This window comes from Phyllostomus discolor, chromosome 2 (genome assembly GCF_004126475.2).
Source record: "Phyllostomus discolor isolate MPI-MPIP mPhyDis1 chromosome 2, mPhyDis1.pri.v3, whole genome shotgun sequence".
NCBI lineage: Eukaryota > Metazoa > Chordata > Mammalia > Chiroptera > Phyllostomidae > Phyllostomus > Phyllostomus discolor.
The window spans coordinates 203086358-203101382 of NC_040904.2; the positions used below are offsets into that span (position 1 = coordinate 203086358).

The 15025-nt window shown below is 41.9% G+C and overlaps 1 protein-coding gene across 2 annotated transcripts in view; it reads right to left on the reverse strand.

Moving 5' to 3' along the window:
• Nucleotides 1–15025, reverse strand: part of GLT8D2 (glycosyltransferase 8 domain containing 2) — a 32366-nt gene that overhangs the window by 6934 nt on the left and 10407 nt on the right. For both annotated transcript variants that reach the window (XM_028532675.2, XM_036019506.1), the window contains exons 2-6: nucleotides 11951–11998; nucleotides 9748–9840; nucleotides 5758–5929; nucleotides 1773–1890; nucleotides 495–579 (exon numbers count right to left, since the gene is read on the reverse strand). In XM_028532675.2, the coding sequence (XP_028388476.1) occupies nucleotides 495–579; nucleotides 1773–1890; nucleotides 5758–5929; nucleotides 9748–9840; nucleotides 11951–11969 (487 nt within the window). In that variant the 5' untranslated portion in view covers nucleotides 11970–11998. The remainder of the gene's footprint in view (nucleotides 1–494; nucleotides 580–1772; nucleotides 1891–5757; nucleotides 5930–9747; nucleotides 9841–11950; nucleotides 11999–15025) is intronic.

Genomic DNA, 15025 nt, shown 5'->3' on the forward strand with positions numbered 1-15025 from the left:
AGTATGGGATCCCTGGTTTCCCGTGGCTTGTCAATTTACTTCATTAGAATAGCTCAGATCCATTTAGAAAGCCACTGGATGAAAAGCTCAGCTGAGCACTGGTCAAATGTCTTTATTTCTGTTGTTATGCAGGTGCCACGCCACGGCTTATCTTATTTGCATGTATACACCAAAACTTAGCTTAGTTCTAAGAATGTCCTCGTGAGACTCACTCCCCACCTTTTAGGGTGCAGGGAAAGGAGAGGCTACCAAGCTATTTCTCTCAGACTTTGACAATGTGAGAGTATCTCTCCGAAAGTCAACTGGACTGTCCAGGGAAGTGAGCATCAACCCCTGTTTTCAAAATATTCCGGAACTTACAGTAATACGATACTCCCAACCTGAATAAGCAGGAAACATTGCTGGACAGCTAGTGATTGGACAGTGAAGACAGACAGTCACTCTACTTATCACTTGCTCCTTTTCAGAGTGGTCTTGGCAGTCGGCTAGCATACCTTGTACGATTACATCATCGTCCAAATAGATGACTTTCTCGTGTTGGTGGATAAGCAGAGGGAGATAAAATCGAACAAAGTTCAGCTGTTAAAACAACAAAAGAAGCAACGCTGGAGAAGAGACACACAGCTCAGCGCCTCCTACGGGTGCTGGAGGATCGGCGTTGACCGCGGCCTTGGCTCAGCCCCAGGTTTGGAGCAGATAAAACAGGCCGCAAAGATGCCTCGCCCCAGCTTCTGGGGCCCGACTTCTCTGGGCCCTGGGGCTGAAGCCAGCACTGGCTCTAGATCCGATCTCCAACCGCTCAGGCTGTTGCTGCTTTCATCTCTGTGAACTATCGCAGCGGGAGCAGCCACAGAAGCTTCCTCGTTACTCTTTTAGGCCACAAATTGCCTGTCTTCCTCCGCGTTCGGTAATTTGACTGCTGTTAACTGAATCAGCCACACACACACACACACACACACACACACACACACACACACACACACACAGAGGCATCATTCCCAACAACAAGCTCAACCTCTTAGCAACTTGAGCCAGGAAAAAGTCAAGAAAGGCATTGGCTTGAAGGGAAGAGTTTAATTAGCCACAGCGTGGCTTAATCCAAAGTCCCAGCTCTGCTCACACTCTAATAATAAATATCTGGAATCGGGGGAAGATGATGTCATTACACAGAGGACTTAGAATTTAGTACATATGCAAGGATGGATTTAAGTGATAATTATATGTAGAAGGTGGCTACATTTTTTTTATAAATCTGCCATCAACACTTTTAATGCAGAAGAGAGGTGGTCCCTTTTGTAAGAACTCTTGCAGTAAAATACCTTAAGATTCCAAAGCTAGGAAAAGAGTTGGTGTCTTTCAAAAATATTATCTTAGCTGATACCAGGAAGTACATTATCCATCATGCTATTGGTTTCCTTAGCTGCTGGGATACTCCAAGCCGAACATTGTGTCCAATCACGGTACACACAACAGCCTGTGGGGCTGGGAATATTTTTTTCCCTGGCCTCACTACTTGGCCCTTACACACATACATGCTTCCTATATTTTCTTATGCTTCATTTCTTCTTTAATAACTCCATTATGTTTATGTAAACCATCTTAAATCCTCTCTGGAGCAGCTGGCTTATAAATCACAAATACGCAGAGTTTGGTAGAAATCTAACAAGTGTGAAGCTTCAAAACTATTCCATATGCACCCCAGTGGCCAGAACTCCGTGCTGGGCAAGGGTCTCTCCAAGGGCCAGCTGGGGCACAGGCATGGGCCTACTCACAGGCTGGAGCAACTCGGGCCTCGATGAGTCCGGTCTGATCTTCCCTTTGAGGACCATAGGGTTGAACTCCACGACTCTGAAGTTTATTTCTCTCAGTTTAGAATGCTCGATCCATTTTCTAAAGAGATGACCAAAAAAAAGCCCTCTAGTACACATTTCTCACCTTTCCTCAGTTTGCTTATTGCTTCAATCTGTTGCCTCCTTAGAAAGTTCAAAATAAAATGTAAAATAAAATGTATGTAACCTTAGTAAAGTTTAGTCTATAAATCCAGATTTTTCCCCCATCTGGTCTGGTTTAACTCCTTTTTTTTTCTTTCATTATTCACATAACTTTTCTGCAAAGGAAATGAAACAAAACAGGAATAACCAAGTATCTCCCCAGATCTACATAATCTCCACAGGAAACTGGAAGAAGACAAAATGTTCCCCCTTCCCTATAAAGCAGCATCTGTAGCTGCCGGCACCAACTTTGCCGCGTGCCAACAACTCAGTCATGTTGTGGAGCAGGACATTCTCGACCTCGTATGGTAACTGAAGCCACTTGGACTCCCAGGATGATCGGAACTGACCTGCGTTTTTTGCCTTGGTCCCCCAGTCTTCCTCATGCCTCCTCACTCCCTGTCTTCTCCCCTTATGTTTTCTCAGTCTTATGGAGCTCCTGTCTTTTAAGCTAATTCATAAGTTTCTTGGAAAAAATAATCTCAAAATAAAATTTCCAAAACTGAAGCCATCCATGGTAGCATTTGCTGTTGATTGAAAATTGACCCCCCCCAAAAATTAAATCTTTCCAACAAAATTCAGGTCTGCAAAATTGGAACCATAAATATTAGCCATTTAGCTCTGACCCGTGTGGCTCAGTTGGGCATCATCCTGCACACTGAGAGATCGCCAGTTTGATTCCCAGTCAGGACACATGCCTGAGTTGTAGGTTTGGTCCTCAGTCAGGGCGTGTACGAGAGGCCACCGATTGATGTTTCTCTCACACATCGATGCTTCTCTCCCTCTCTTTCTCCCTCCCTTCCCCTCTCTCTAAAAATAAAGAGAGAAAACCTTTTTTAACACATTGTATTCAGGAAACATATTTATACGTTTTACATTGACTGGTAGTAGAGCGCGCAATAAAAACTACCCGCAAACAATGTGTTAAAAAATCAGCCATTTACATGATGCTACCTGTCCATTCTATCTCAATAGAGCCGGGGGTGGGAAGCACTCATGTCAGTAAGAAAAAGACAGCCCAGCTGAAAAACTGTCAAGAGACTCAAACATGCGTGTCCAGACAGCCGAGCAATGTGTGAAGAAAGTGCTCCACCTCGTTAGAAATAAAGGGACCTCAAATGGAAACCACAGTGAGACACTGCTGGGCTCTCAGCAGAATGGCAACATCAAAAAGACTGACCAAGTGTTGGACTGGTGGTTCTCACATGAGTGTGTTGCTTACATATTGGTGATGATTCACTGAGCCGTACACGGGATTTATACACTTTTCTGTATTTGTGTCATACTTCCATGAAAGTGGTTTTGAAAATATGCTAAAATAAGGGGTGGTGAACTGGGAATCATTCCCTGCTCAAATGTCACAGAGTCCCTAGGCTCATGACGTTTGCCCAAGTGCAAACCCTTAGTACGTATGGCATGTGCCATCCTTGTGGTTTGGTTATCTGGTTTTCAGACCCACAGATAACTAAGGGGAAGACTAAGTGAATAATCTGCAACAATAACCAAAAAGAAGAAGAACGAATGAGGCAGAAAAACTAGAAAGCATATATAAGCCCACAAAACCCACAGCAGCCAAGGGTCGTTCAGATGAGGAGCCAATGTCTTCCATATCTCAGCACATGTCTCCTAACGGTGCTGTTACCCAAAAATATAATTCTAGGAGTCATATAGAAATACAATCTCCTTACAACTGATGGAAATAACACTTGAAATACCTTGAACTTCCCTTCATAACTGCTTTTCCCAAATCTTCCACCCTCCCCGGGGACAGTCACTGTTAACATGGAGATCTTTCCAGGCGCTTTCTTTACAGGAGCACATGTTACATATGTGCGTGTGCACACATAGCTTGGGGGTCTGATTTTCACTGCTACAGACTGAATGTCTGTGCCCCCCTAGATTCATATGTTGCAACCTAATTCCCAACGTGACAGTATTATATGTGGAGCCTTTAGGAAGTGACTAGGTCACCAGGATGCAGCCCTCAAATATGGGATTAGTCTCCCTGTAAAAGAGACCCCAGTGAACCTCCCGCCCTTTGCATCATGTGGGGACACAGCAGGAAGGCAGTCGTCTACCAACCAGAAAGTGGGCCCTCACCAGACACAGAACCTGCTGGTGCCTAGGCCGTGGGCTTCCCAGCTTCCAGAACTGTGAGAAATAAAATTCTACTGTTTATAAGCCACCCAGTCTGTGGCTTTCTGTTGTAGCAGCTGGAACAGGGTAAGACATTTGCAAAGTGGGTCGTACCACGTGAAGTGCATGGCAACTCACGCTGTCCACTTAATGGTCTGCCATGGGGGTCTTCTACGTGTGTGGACACAGATTGCCTTCTTTCTTTATTTTTATTTTTTAAGATTTTATTTATTTACTTTTAGAGAGAAGGGAAGGGAGGGAGAAAGAGAGAGAGAAACATCAATGTGCAAGAGATACATCAATAAGTTGCCTCTCACATGCCCCCAACTGGGGACTTGGCCTGCAACCCAGGCATGTGCCCCAACTGGGAATCTAACCTTTTGGTTCACAGGTCAGTGATCAATCCACTGAGCCACACCAGCCAGGGTGCCTTCTCTCATTTTTAAGAGCTGGATGATATTTCGTAGTTCATTTAAATATTCTTCCACTGATCGACATTTAAGCACTTAAGCCATTTTTTACTATTTTCCATAATGCTGAAATTAACATTGTTGTGCATATATTTTAGCCTTATGTACTGGAATTTCTGTAGCACAGGTTCCTGAGCAGTGGAACTGGTATGGTGAGTCAAACTGTATATGCATATAACGTGCTAACAGATATTGCTGCATTGCCCTCTCGAAATGCTTTACCAACTTACAGTGAATGAGCAGGTTCATTTTTCTGCCCTAGATATTGTTGTCCTACTTAATTTGTACTATCCTGATGAGTGCGAAGTTACCTGTCATGGTTGTTTTAATTTGAATTTTCCTATTGGTAACATGCAACATCTTTTCATATTTGTTGACTGTATTTTTTTCTTCTGTGAATTCATATTTTATGCTCATTTTTTCTTAGCTGCTTGCATGTTTAAAAATTGTTTGTATGAATGCTTTACCTATTTTGGACAGTAGCCATTTGTCTATAATACATGCTGAAAATATTTTGCCTAATCTATTATGTGATTAATTTCACTTTTTGTAGTGTTTTTTTAATCATTTAAAAGTTTGTAATTGTTATGCAGTCAAATCTGTCAGCTTTTTTCCATATGATTTTTGGGCTTAAAGAGAGTCACTCTTCATGCTAAAATTATACAATTATCCCACATTTTTATAATACATTGAAAATTTGGTTTTCTGTCTATTTCAATTCAATCTAACTCCAATTTTTTTAGTAAGTGAGTGGTATGAAAGATATCACTTTGAAGTTCAAAAATTATTATTAGTGATGATTCTGAGCCATATTCAAATGATTATATTATGTTTATATTCTTTTAGGTTAGGAAAGCAGAGAAAAGAGATACCATTTTGGAGAGAAAGACTTTCATGTAAGCTTAAGGATTGGGGTTCCTTAATTCGTTAGACAATTCAGTTCTGCAGAATGTCGCATTGCCCTACCAGATTAGTGAGGCTTTGGTGAAAATTCCTTAACGAGGTAACACATTTGTCAGGTCACCAAATAAACCTTAGGTCGTCCCCTTCTAAATTCAAATGACTTTTCTCAAACAAAAAAAGGAGGAAATTTATTTAAGAAAATACAAGAAAGATCAAAATTAAGTGGAAAACTCCAAAGTCTCTAGTACACAACTTACCGTATTCGAGACAGAGTGTTCCGGAGCCCGACTACATAGAACAGAATGTTGGCGTCAGTGTTGCTGTAGATGCTGTTGATGGCAGCCATTGCAGCACCCATTCTCCCTGCTGCTGCACAAATCACAACAGGGATCTCGTCTTCCAGCTCCTCAGGAGTCTCAGAGTCATCATCTGGAAACATCAAAATCAGTGTCTTGGAACATGAAAGAATTTCACAGTAGAGCCAGTTAAACTCGACTTCTACACCCCCAGGGGAAGATAGCATAGTGTGGAGGAGGCTGCCAATTGCTTTCCAACATCCAGTCGTTCCTTCTTCCCTTAGAAATAGAATGCTGGAATTTTAGCTAGCACATAGCCAACCACTAAGAATATTTTTTCCAGACTCCCTTGCAGCTTTATGTGGCCAACTTCTAACCAATGCAATGCTAGTGCAAGTAATATGTGCAGCTACTGGGTTTGCTTTTGTAATGAATTTGCTTACCCTCCCCTTCTCCTTTGCCCCTTCCCCTTGGCTGGCATGTTGATATGACAGCAGCTACCTTGGACCATGAGATGGAAGCTACCTGTTGAGGACACCAAAACTGTAAGGTAGAAGGAATCTTGCTCTAGTCAGAGGTGTCCAACCTTTGGCATCTCTGGCCACACTAGAAGAAGAAGAGTTGTCTTGGGCCACACATTAAATACACAAACACTAATGAAAACTGATGAGCTAAAAAAAAAAAATTTAAGTAAATTTACAATTCTGTGTTGGGCTGCATTCATAACCATCCTGTACCACATGTGTCCCACAGGCCACAGGTTGGACACCCCTGCTCTAGATGACTGTGGAGCTGACACATGAGACTTTCTCTTGAGAGAGAAAATAAACTTCTATTTTGCTTGAGTCACTATTTTTTTTGGAACTCTCTTACAGAAGCCAATTGGATAGCCTAACACATACATACAGTTGAAAAATATGTGAAGAACTGAAAAGCCTTATTTGATTCAACAATTCCTCAACTTCTCAACTTTTCCCTGAATTAGAATATTTACCTCGCCTATGCTGCTATAAAATAGATTGTGTGTGATCTTCCTTCCCTTATCCATTCTCTAGTCAAGTGTCTCAAAAGTCGACAGGAAGGGAAAGGAAGTAAATGAAAAGCGTGACTAATACACAAGATCAATCAGTGATTATTCTTTCCAGCCTTAGCTATCATATCAAATACTGATAACACATACATGTATTATTTTAAAACAAAAAATGAAATCATACTTTTCATAATCTTCTGTAACTTTCTTTTTCCACTCAACATACCACGGACATCTTTCCATGTCAACATGACATCCTCCTGAATGGTATTTCCTAATAATGACTTCATTTTAATTCTCCATGGGAAAAAATTATGATTCTGGATCCATTCATGTGATCTAAACACTGTATCAGTATTCAGGTATAGCTGATTCGTCAGGATGTGCATTTCCTCAAAGTTGTTCTAACAACTGTTGTAAAAGCTCTTCATTTCACTCCATGGAGAAAGGAGTTTTTGCAGTGGGATCAGCTGATTGAAGGAGTTGGTTTATGGGCAGGGAGTGAAATGTGAGGAATAAAGAACTCGAAGTTCACACGGCATTTGACCTTGTATGACTCCTATTCTTTCTCTCTCTCTCTCCCTCTCTCTCTCAACAGCTTTAGTGAGGCATAATTTAGCTACTAAATTGTCTATAATCTCTAACATTGCTATGTTGGAGCCCAGACTTGTGACAGTATTTGGATGTAGGACCTTTAAAGAGGCAATTACGGTGGGGGTGGGGGACGCCTAATCCAATACAACTGGTGTCCTTGTGAGAAGAAGGATACCAAGAACCATGCACAGAGAAACGGTCACGTGAGGACACATCAAGAAGGCGGCCATCCACGAGCCAAGCAGAGAGGCCTCAAGACAGACCAACCCCGCTGGCGCCTTGATCTTGCACTGATCTAGCCTCCTGAATTGTGAGAAAATAAATATGCATTGTCTAAGTCACCTAATCTGTGGTACTTTGTTATGGCAGCTTTACCAAACCAATACAGATTTCTTTGTATTTACTTATTACAAGTGTACGGTTCAATGATTATTTTTTTTGTAAATGTGTACAGTTGTGCAACCGTCACCACACTCCGATTTTAGAAGACTTCCATGGCCTCCCCAATGCTCCCCCGAGGCAGCCTGCAGCCGACTCACTCCGCCCCCAGCCCTAGGCAACCACTGCTCCGCTTTCCGTCTCCACGGATTCGCCTTTTCTAGGAAGTGAGCATGAATGGAGTCAAACAACACATGGTATTCCGGGTCTGGCTTCTTTCATTTGGCATAACGTTTGTGAGGTTTATCCACACTGCAGCACGCATTGGTAGTTTGTTCTCTTTTACTGCAGAAAAGCATCCATTGTATGGATTCGCTGCATTTTGTCCGTTTCCTCATGAGCTGCTGGGCACGTGGATCGGTTCCAGTTTGGGGCTCCTGTGAATGATGCCCAATAAACATCTGCCCTCATGCCTGTGTAGAGAGTACTTTCTTTCGAGATGTCCCTGATGTTTATTTAAACAAAATTGTACATATTCTTAATGATCTTTTATGAAGTTTTGTCTTAAGAAAAAAGAAACAGCTTTGTGAGAGTAGGATAGGGTTTTGTTCATTGTTGTGTAACCAGCAGCTAAGTATCTGGCTTTTTTAAAAAAATTGTTGAATGAATGTGTGTAAAGCACCAAAATAGAAACTGTGCTTGTCTTTGGTGGATCTAGCTGCAGTTAATATTTTTCTCTTCTGTAATTTCCTTAATTGAATGTATTTGCTTGACTCACATGGAAAGTAAATGAGAAATATATAATGAACACACTACCAGTGCTTCTTAACTTGTGTGTGAGCCAACTCTGTGTGTCTGTGGTTGCGAAGGTGGCCCTCTCACACAGTACCCCCTGGAGAAGGAGGCTGGGCTGCTCCGTGCAGCTGGAAGAGGCGACAGGGTCAAGGCAGGATCTTTTTTTCAGTTGACAGTCATGAGGCTGTTTATGGGCTCATGACAATGAACCAGCAAGGAGAAGAGAGAGGGGGTGATTTTCGAAAGTGAAACCGTTGAGACTCCAAAGGGATGGATGTAGAGCCAGCCACTCAATGTGTGGTCCAAGAACCAACAGTGTTGGCATCACCTGGGTGGGTGTTGGAAATGCAGATTCTCGGGCCCTGCCCAATGTATACTCATTCAAAACCTCTCCAGGTGGGACCCAAGCCCTCCATGTGACCCTTATATGTGCTAAATTTTAAAGAACAGTAATATTTTAGGACACAGCCGGAAAGTTGGCCTTGGGTGGGTAGTCTTCAAGCAGGTCCTTGGGAGCTGACCAAATTGTTGTCTCTGAACCCAGCTATTGAAAGGACTCAGAGAATCATATTTAAACTGAGTTTAAATAGGTCTCCCATCTTGATGGATTACCTCTTCATTTAAAAAAAATATATTTTTTTAGCCCTGGCTGGCATAGCTCAGTGGATTGAGCACAGGCTGCGAACCAAAGTGTTGCAGGTTTGATTCCCAGTCAGGGTACATGCCTGGGTTGCAGGCCATGACCCCCAGCAACCACACATTGATGTTTCTCTTTCTCTCTCTCTCTCTCCCTCCTTTCCCTCTCAAAATAAATAAATAAAATATTTTTTAAAAATATGTATTTTTTTCTTAAATTGTGGTAAAACACACTTAATGTAAAATTTACCATCTCAACCATTTTTAAGTGCACATCTCTGTGGTATTAAATACATTTACATGGTTGTCCCACCATCTCCACCATCCACCCCCATAACTCTTCTCATTTCATAAAGTGACACTCCACCCATTAAACAATAATTCCCCGTTTCCTCTGCCCCTCCACCCCTGACAACACCTTATACTGCCTGCCTTTCTGACTGCGATGGTCTAAGTACCTCGAATAAGAGCAATCACACACTATGTGTGTTTTTGTGAGTGGCTGACTTCATTCATACCTGCTTCATTCTTGAGCACCGTCCCCTTGTGAACTTTCTTATACAGAATCCCACAGAGGGTCACAATCAGAAGGAACAGCAGCACCTGATTAACTGAAATTAAAAAGAGAAACACATTCAGATTTACTTATCAGGCTGGAGTTGTGGAAGAGTTGAGAACAGCCGTGTAAGCAGTTGCCTGACATCCACAGGAATGGTGGCCTGGGACCCTTCTTTAAGCAGCTAGCACGTGCAGTGAAGAGTTAGCCTGCAATACTCTTGATACTCAAGGGCACACCCATGCAGTTTAAGGAGGATCTAGGGATAAACCCAGACAGTCAGAGGCTGCCACCTTAATGACTGTCTGATGCTGCCTTTTCTGTGCATAAACTTTGCTTCAATTAAGAACCAGCATTTCTATAGCATTTGTGATGAGTCAGTTCTTATTTTAAGTACATGTTCTCAGCCATTAGAACCCAGCTGCTTCTCAGTTAATTCAACCACTGGCCAAGGAGGACATCTGTAAAATTCTCACCCTGGGTATGAGGTTGGAAGACCCTCTATGGGTCTTGCAGTTCTAAGCCTCCAGGACAGTGACCCTTGCCCCTGGGGTCTAGTGAGAAGTGGAGTGATGTAGAACAGTGTTGTCAGAAGTACGAAGCACATACAATGGTCCTACGAGGGATGATTCAGGAGGTCTGTGTTCATAGCAGGAAGTAACATTAAATCACAGCATGAGAAATCAGCCCCAGTTTCATATGCAGGCAGGCCACAAAAGCTACCCAGAATTGAATAGCACTGTTCTAATCACACACAATTGTACAGTCACCTTCTTTTTATGGGAGGAGATAACTTCTTCCATTTACAGTAAGGATCTATAAACTTTCTATTATAAAGTATATGTATAATTTTTTAAGTGAGTCAGTTTAAAAAAAACAGTCATGCCAGGGACAGAAAGAAAACCAATGATAAAAAAAATTGGGAAGGTGCTACATTGGCATACGTGGTGTACAAACGGCTACATTTGGGAAAATGTTGGCCAAAGGGGAAGGGCTGGGATTTGGAGTCAAATGCAAATTTCTACTACTCCCTAGCTGTGAGGCCTTGCAAGGGTTACTTAACCTCTCTGAGCCTCAGTTTGCTCATCTGCTAACTGGGATTGTAATAATAATCATTACCTCACAGGGGTGTTTTGAGAGTTAACAAAGGCCATATAAGCCCGATAAAGATTTTTCAATTGTTGTGTGTTATTTTTGTGCCTCAAGATACTTACTTTTACTGGCCTCACCCTAATCTACTTTTTTGGCCCCTACGTCTTTTGTTTTCACATCTGTAAAATCCGGAGAAGGAAGGAGTTGGACAGCATCCAAGGATGCCTCCCAGAGCTACGTTCTGAGGCTCCGTGACCCTGTGTTGCTGACATCTAGCTCCTCCCTGCCTCTGCACAGTTAGATTCGGCCAGAGACAACCAGATGCTACTCAGTTTGAAACAAAACTGGAGAGAAGCAGAAGATAAGGGGTAAAGTTCTATAGTTTATCAATACATCCAATGAACATGCACCTGCCACAGCCAGTTCGGGGAAGTGTCCCAAGGTCACTGCCACCTGACCCTTTCAACCATGGCTGTTGCTGCTGATGCGAGGTTGACGGATAACATGCTTTCCTTGTAGTGTAAGTATGTCCCATGCAACCTTGGGGATATACTTATGCTAAAAATTATTCATAGTTTAGCTGAAATTCAAATCTAACTAGATGACTTGTCTTTCCATCTGCTACACCCGGCAACTCTACCCTGAGGATAACAGTACACAACTAGGTTATAATGTTTCCCCCCAATTCACAAACTATTGGATCTAAAATCAGGGGCAAATCTGGGTGTTGATGGGGTTTGGGATTATATAATTTGAGGTAACTCTTTAAGAATAAGAATACAAAATTACCAATGCTAAAGTAGACAGGAGCGCAAATATTTATTTAGATACAAAAATAAATAACATTTGCAAGTTTTATAGAAACATATGACCCCTCTTCATGATGAGTTCACCTTTGACCCAAATACTTAACAAGTTTCCATGGAGTGTGATGATGCCAAGAACTGCCTCTGGGAGCACTATCCATGATAATGAAAGCAGATTTCAGAAGAAAAAGGAAGCGCCAAGACCCAGCATGACAACAGCCCTCCCAAATATCTTTTAATCATGATTTTCAAGAGTTGTGATCTTACTTTTTCGTAACAAAGCCATGTGTGTTCACGCGGGTAAAAAACAGTGACCTGTGGATTAAAGAATAACATTTTGTTTAAAATAGAATCAACTCAAAAGTCATTATACGATTCTTAAGGATCCTGTCTTTGACTGTCTGGTATGCCACAAAGTGCACAATCAGTGTTTACTGTTCTGAGCCGAGAATTTTGGAAACTAAATATTTCTTGAAGGAGCAGCTCACCTCTTCAAATTGATTTCTCTGACTGTAAAAACTGTTCAAAGGGCACCCCCACCAAAGGTAATCTTTTGTCTTCAGGGTTGGTTTTTTTTTTTTTACCTTCTGCAAAAAAGAGCGTCAGCAGATCAGATGGCACTCACTAACCGGAAGAAGTGCCACACAGGAAGGTCTCCCCATGTACAACATCAGCCCCATGCGTTTGTTTCTGCCATTGGAGTTTCATTCCTTTGATAAGGAAGCTCTCACATCTTCAGGAGCCCCTTGTGGACACAGAATCATCCCTGAGAGGGGCACACCTATGTTCAATTCAGTCATTCACTCACTCAGTGTTTACTGAGATACTGACAAAAGCCCAGCACCACGCCACGTACTGGGCATGCACCAATGAACAAATCAGTCCTGGTCCCTATCATCATAGAGCTTTCAGCCTAGAGGGGAAAACAGATGTTACGATATAACCCACAAAATAACTAGTGCTATGAAAAAAAAAACAACAGATGTGATGGGATAAAGATCAGTAGAGCTGGGGAGTGCATCAGCAAGAGAAATCAGGAAAAGCCTCATTGAGGAGTTGGCATGTGATCAGAAGAGTGAGCAGGAGCCAGTCAAGTGGAAAGCATGCAGAAGGGCATCCCAGGAAAAGGGAATGGCAAGTGCAAAGGCCCTGTGGTTGGAAGGGCTCTGAGTATTCTCAGTACTGGTAGAAGGTCTATGTGGCTAGAACATAGTAGAGTAAGGGAAATGCTGGCCAGAAGAGGCTGGAGACAAACCGTAGGGGCTCTAAAGGAGTTTGGATCGAGAGAAGTGGGGAGTGCATCAGGAAGAGAAATCAGGAAAAGACTGATTTGATCAGAAGGAAGGCATCTTCAAAGGAAGGCTGGAGAGATGCCAAAGGCAGATTTGGGATAAGATTTGCCAGTCTTGCATTGCTGCACACCGTCAGAAGTAATTAAAATGCCCACCTTTTCACAACTTCATAGAGACCAGTGCTCAAAAGCCCTTCTGTCTCTATAATGGAGGTTACAGAAAATAAAGAAGGGGTCGGGACACAAAGCAAAAGGAGACTTTTCACTTGAGACTCTCACAGGACTCATTTTGAACTTATTTAATAACCAGGATGGCTCTTGGCACTGATCGATTAAAATGAACACAACAAGCGTCCTGGCGGGGTATTCCAACTAATAAACAGCAGCTTCGGAGCCTACAGACTGTTGAATCATGTGAATGTGTTACACAGCCACACAAATAATCAGCTACTTAAACACAGGAGATCCTAAACACACACACACACACACACACACACACACACACACACACAATGTGTCATATTCTGATGAGCAATGAGATGAGAATCACTGTCACATTGTCAGTCACTCTCGTGTTCTACCGCACCAGCTTTTTACTGTTTACACAGAGCCCTTGGCTTTTCAGGAGACAAATTTGGGGTGAATTCCAAGAAGCCTATCAATTGAAGAGAATCCAGGACAACTTTTAGCAGAGGAGGCCAGCTGCTTCTTCAGCAAATACAGAATTGGCCTTCGGACAATTTTTCTGCCAAGATATTTGATACACGTTGACAAGGTAACTTCTTTGTGGTCTTCCAGATTTCCAGAAATTTCCTATTGTGAACATCCATAATTAGAAAGTGTGTTTTACCTAGGGAAACACAAAAGGTGCTGAACGATAATTATTCAGCACACCTGTTTCTTTATTTTTAAACAAACAAAAAAAAATAGGCTTCTTTCCCATGACACATGTCATTTATTAAAGAGATATTATCAGGTCAGCTTCCAAATTTGACTTGTTGACTTTTAAACGTTCAAATATTTACATACAGTAGAATTCACTTACGGCGGTTGTCCTGTTCTATGAATTTTAACACGTGCATAAATCCTTGTACATAATCACCACAAATGAGATCGGGAACAATTCCAACACTCCCAAAGAATTTCTTCAGGCTGCCCTTTGGTGGGCAGACACTACCCTCTGGGCTGATCTGTTCTCCATGTCTTTCGGCTTTGCAGTTTCCAGAATGTCCTATCAGTGGAACCACGTAGTGTGTGATCTTTCGAGACTCTCTTCTTTCACGTGGTATGATGCCCTTGGGATTTGGCTTTGCTTTGGAGGGCATCAATAATTTTTTCTTTTTTATTGCTGAATAGTAGTATTCCATTGTATAGATGTGCCGCTTTTTTTTGGTGCATTTACCTATTGAAGAACATCTGAGCTTTATCCAGTGTTTTCTTAACATGAGTAAATCTTCTGCCGACACTTGCTTATAGGTTTTTGTGTGATTTGAAGTTTTCGAGTCTCTACGGTAAATACCTAGCAGTAAGAGTGGTGGGGCATTTGGTAGATGTGTGTTTAACTTGACAAGAAACTGCCAGTCCATTTTCTCGAGTGGCTGTATCATTTAGCATTCCCACCAGCAGTGTAAAAGAACTCCATTTACTCTGCATTCTTGGTACTATCAGTATTTTTTTATTTTACCTGTTCTAACTGACCTATTTCACTGGTTTCAATTTGCACTTACTTCATCAATATTGATGTTAAGTATATTTTTAATGTGTTTATTTGCCATCCGTGTATGGTTATAATGCTTAATCTTGTACGTCTATTTGACTGAGCCAAGGGGTGCCCAAGTATTTAATCAAACATTATTCTGGGTGTTTCCATAAAGGTATTCTTTTTGAATGAGATTAACATTAAAGTGAAGGAGTAAGCCCTCTCTGATATGGGTGGGCCCCATCCAACCAGTTGAAATTCTGAATAAAACAAAGAGACTACCCTTCCCCCGAGTAACGTTAAATTCTTCATCTTGACTGTCTTCCAATTGGGACACTGTCTTTTTCTTGTC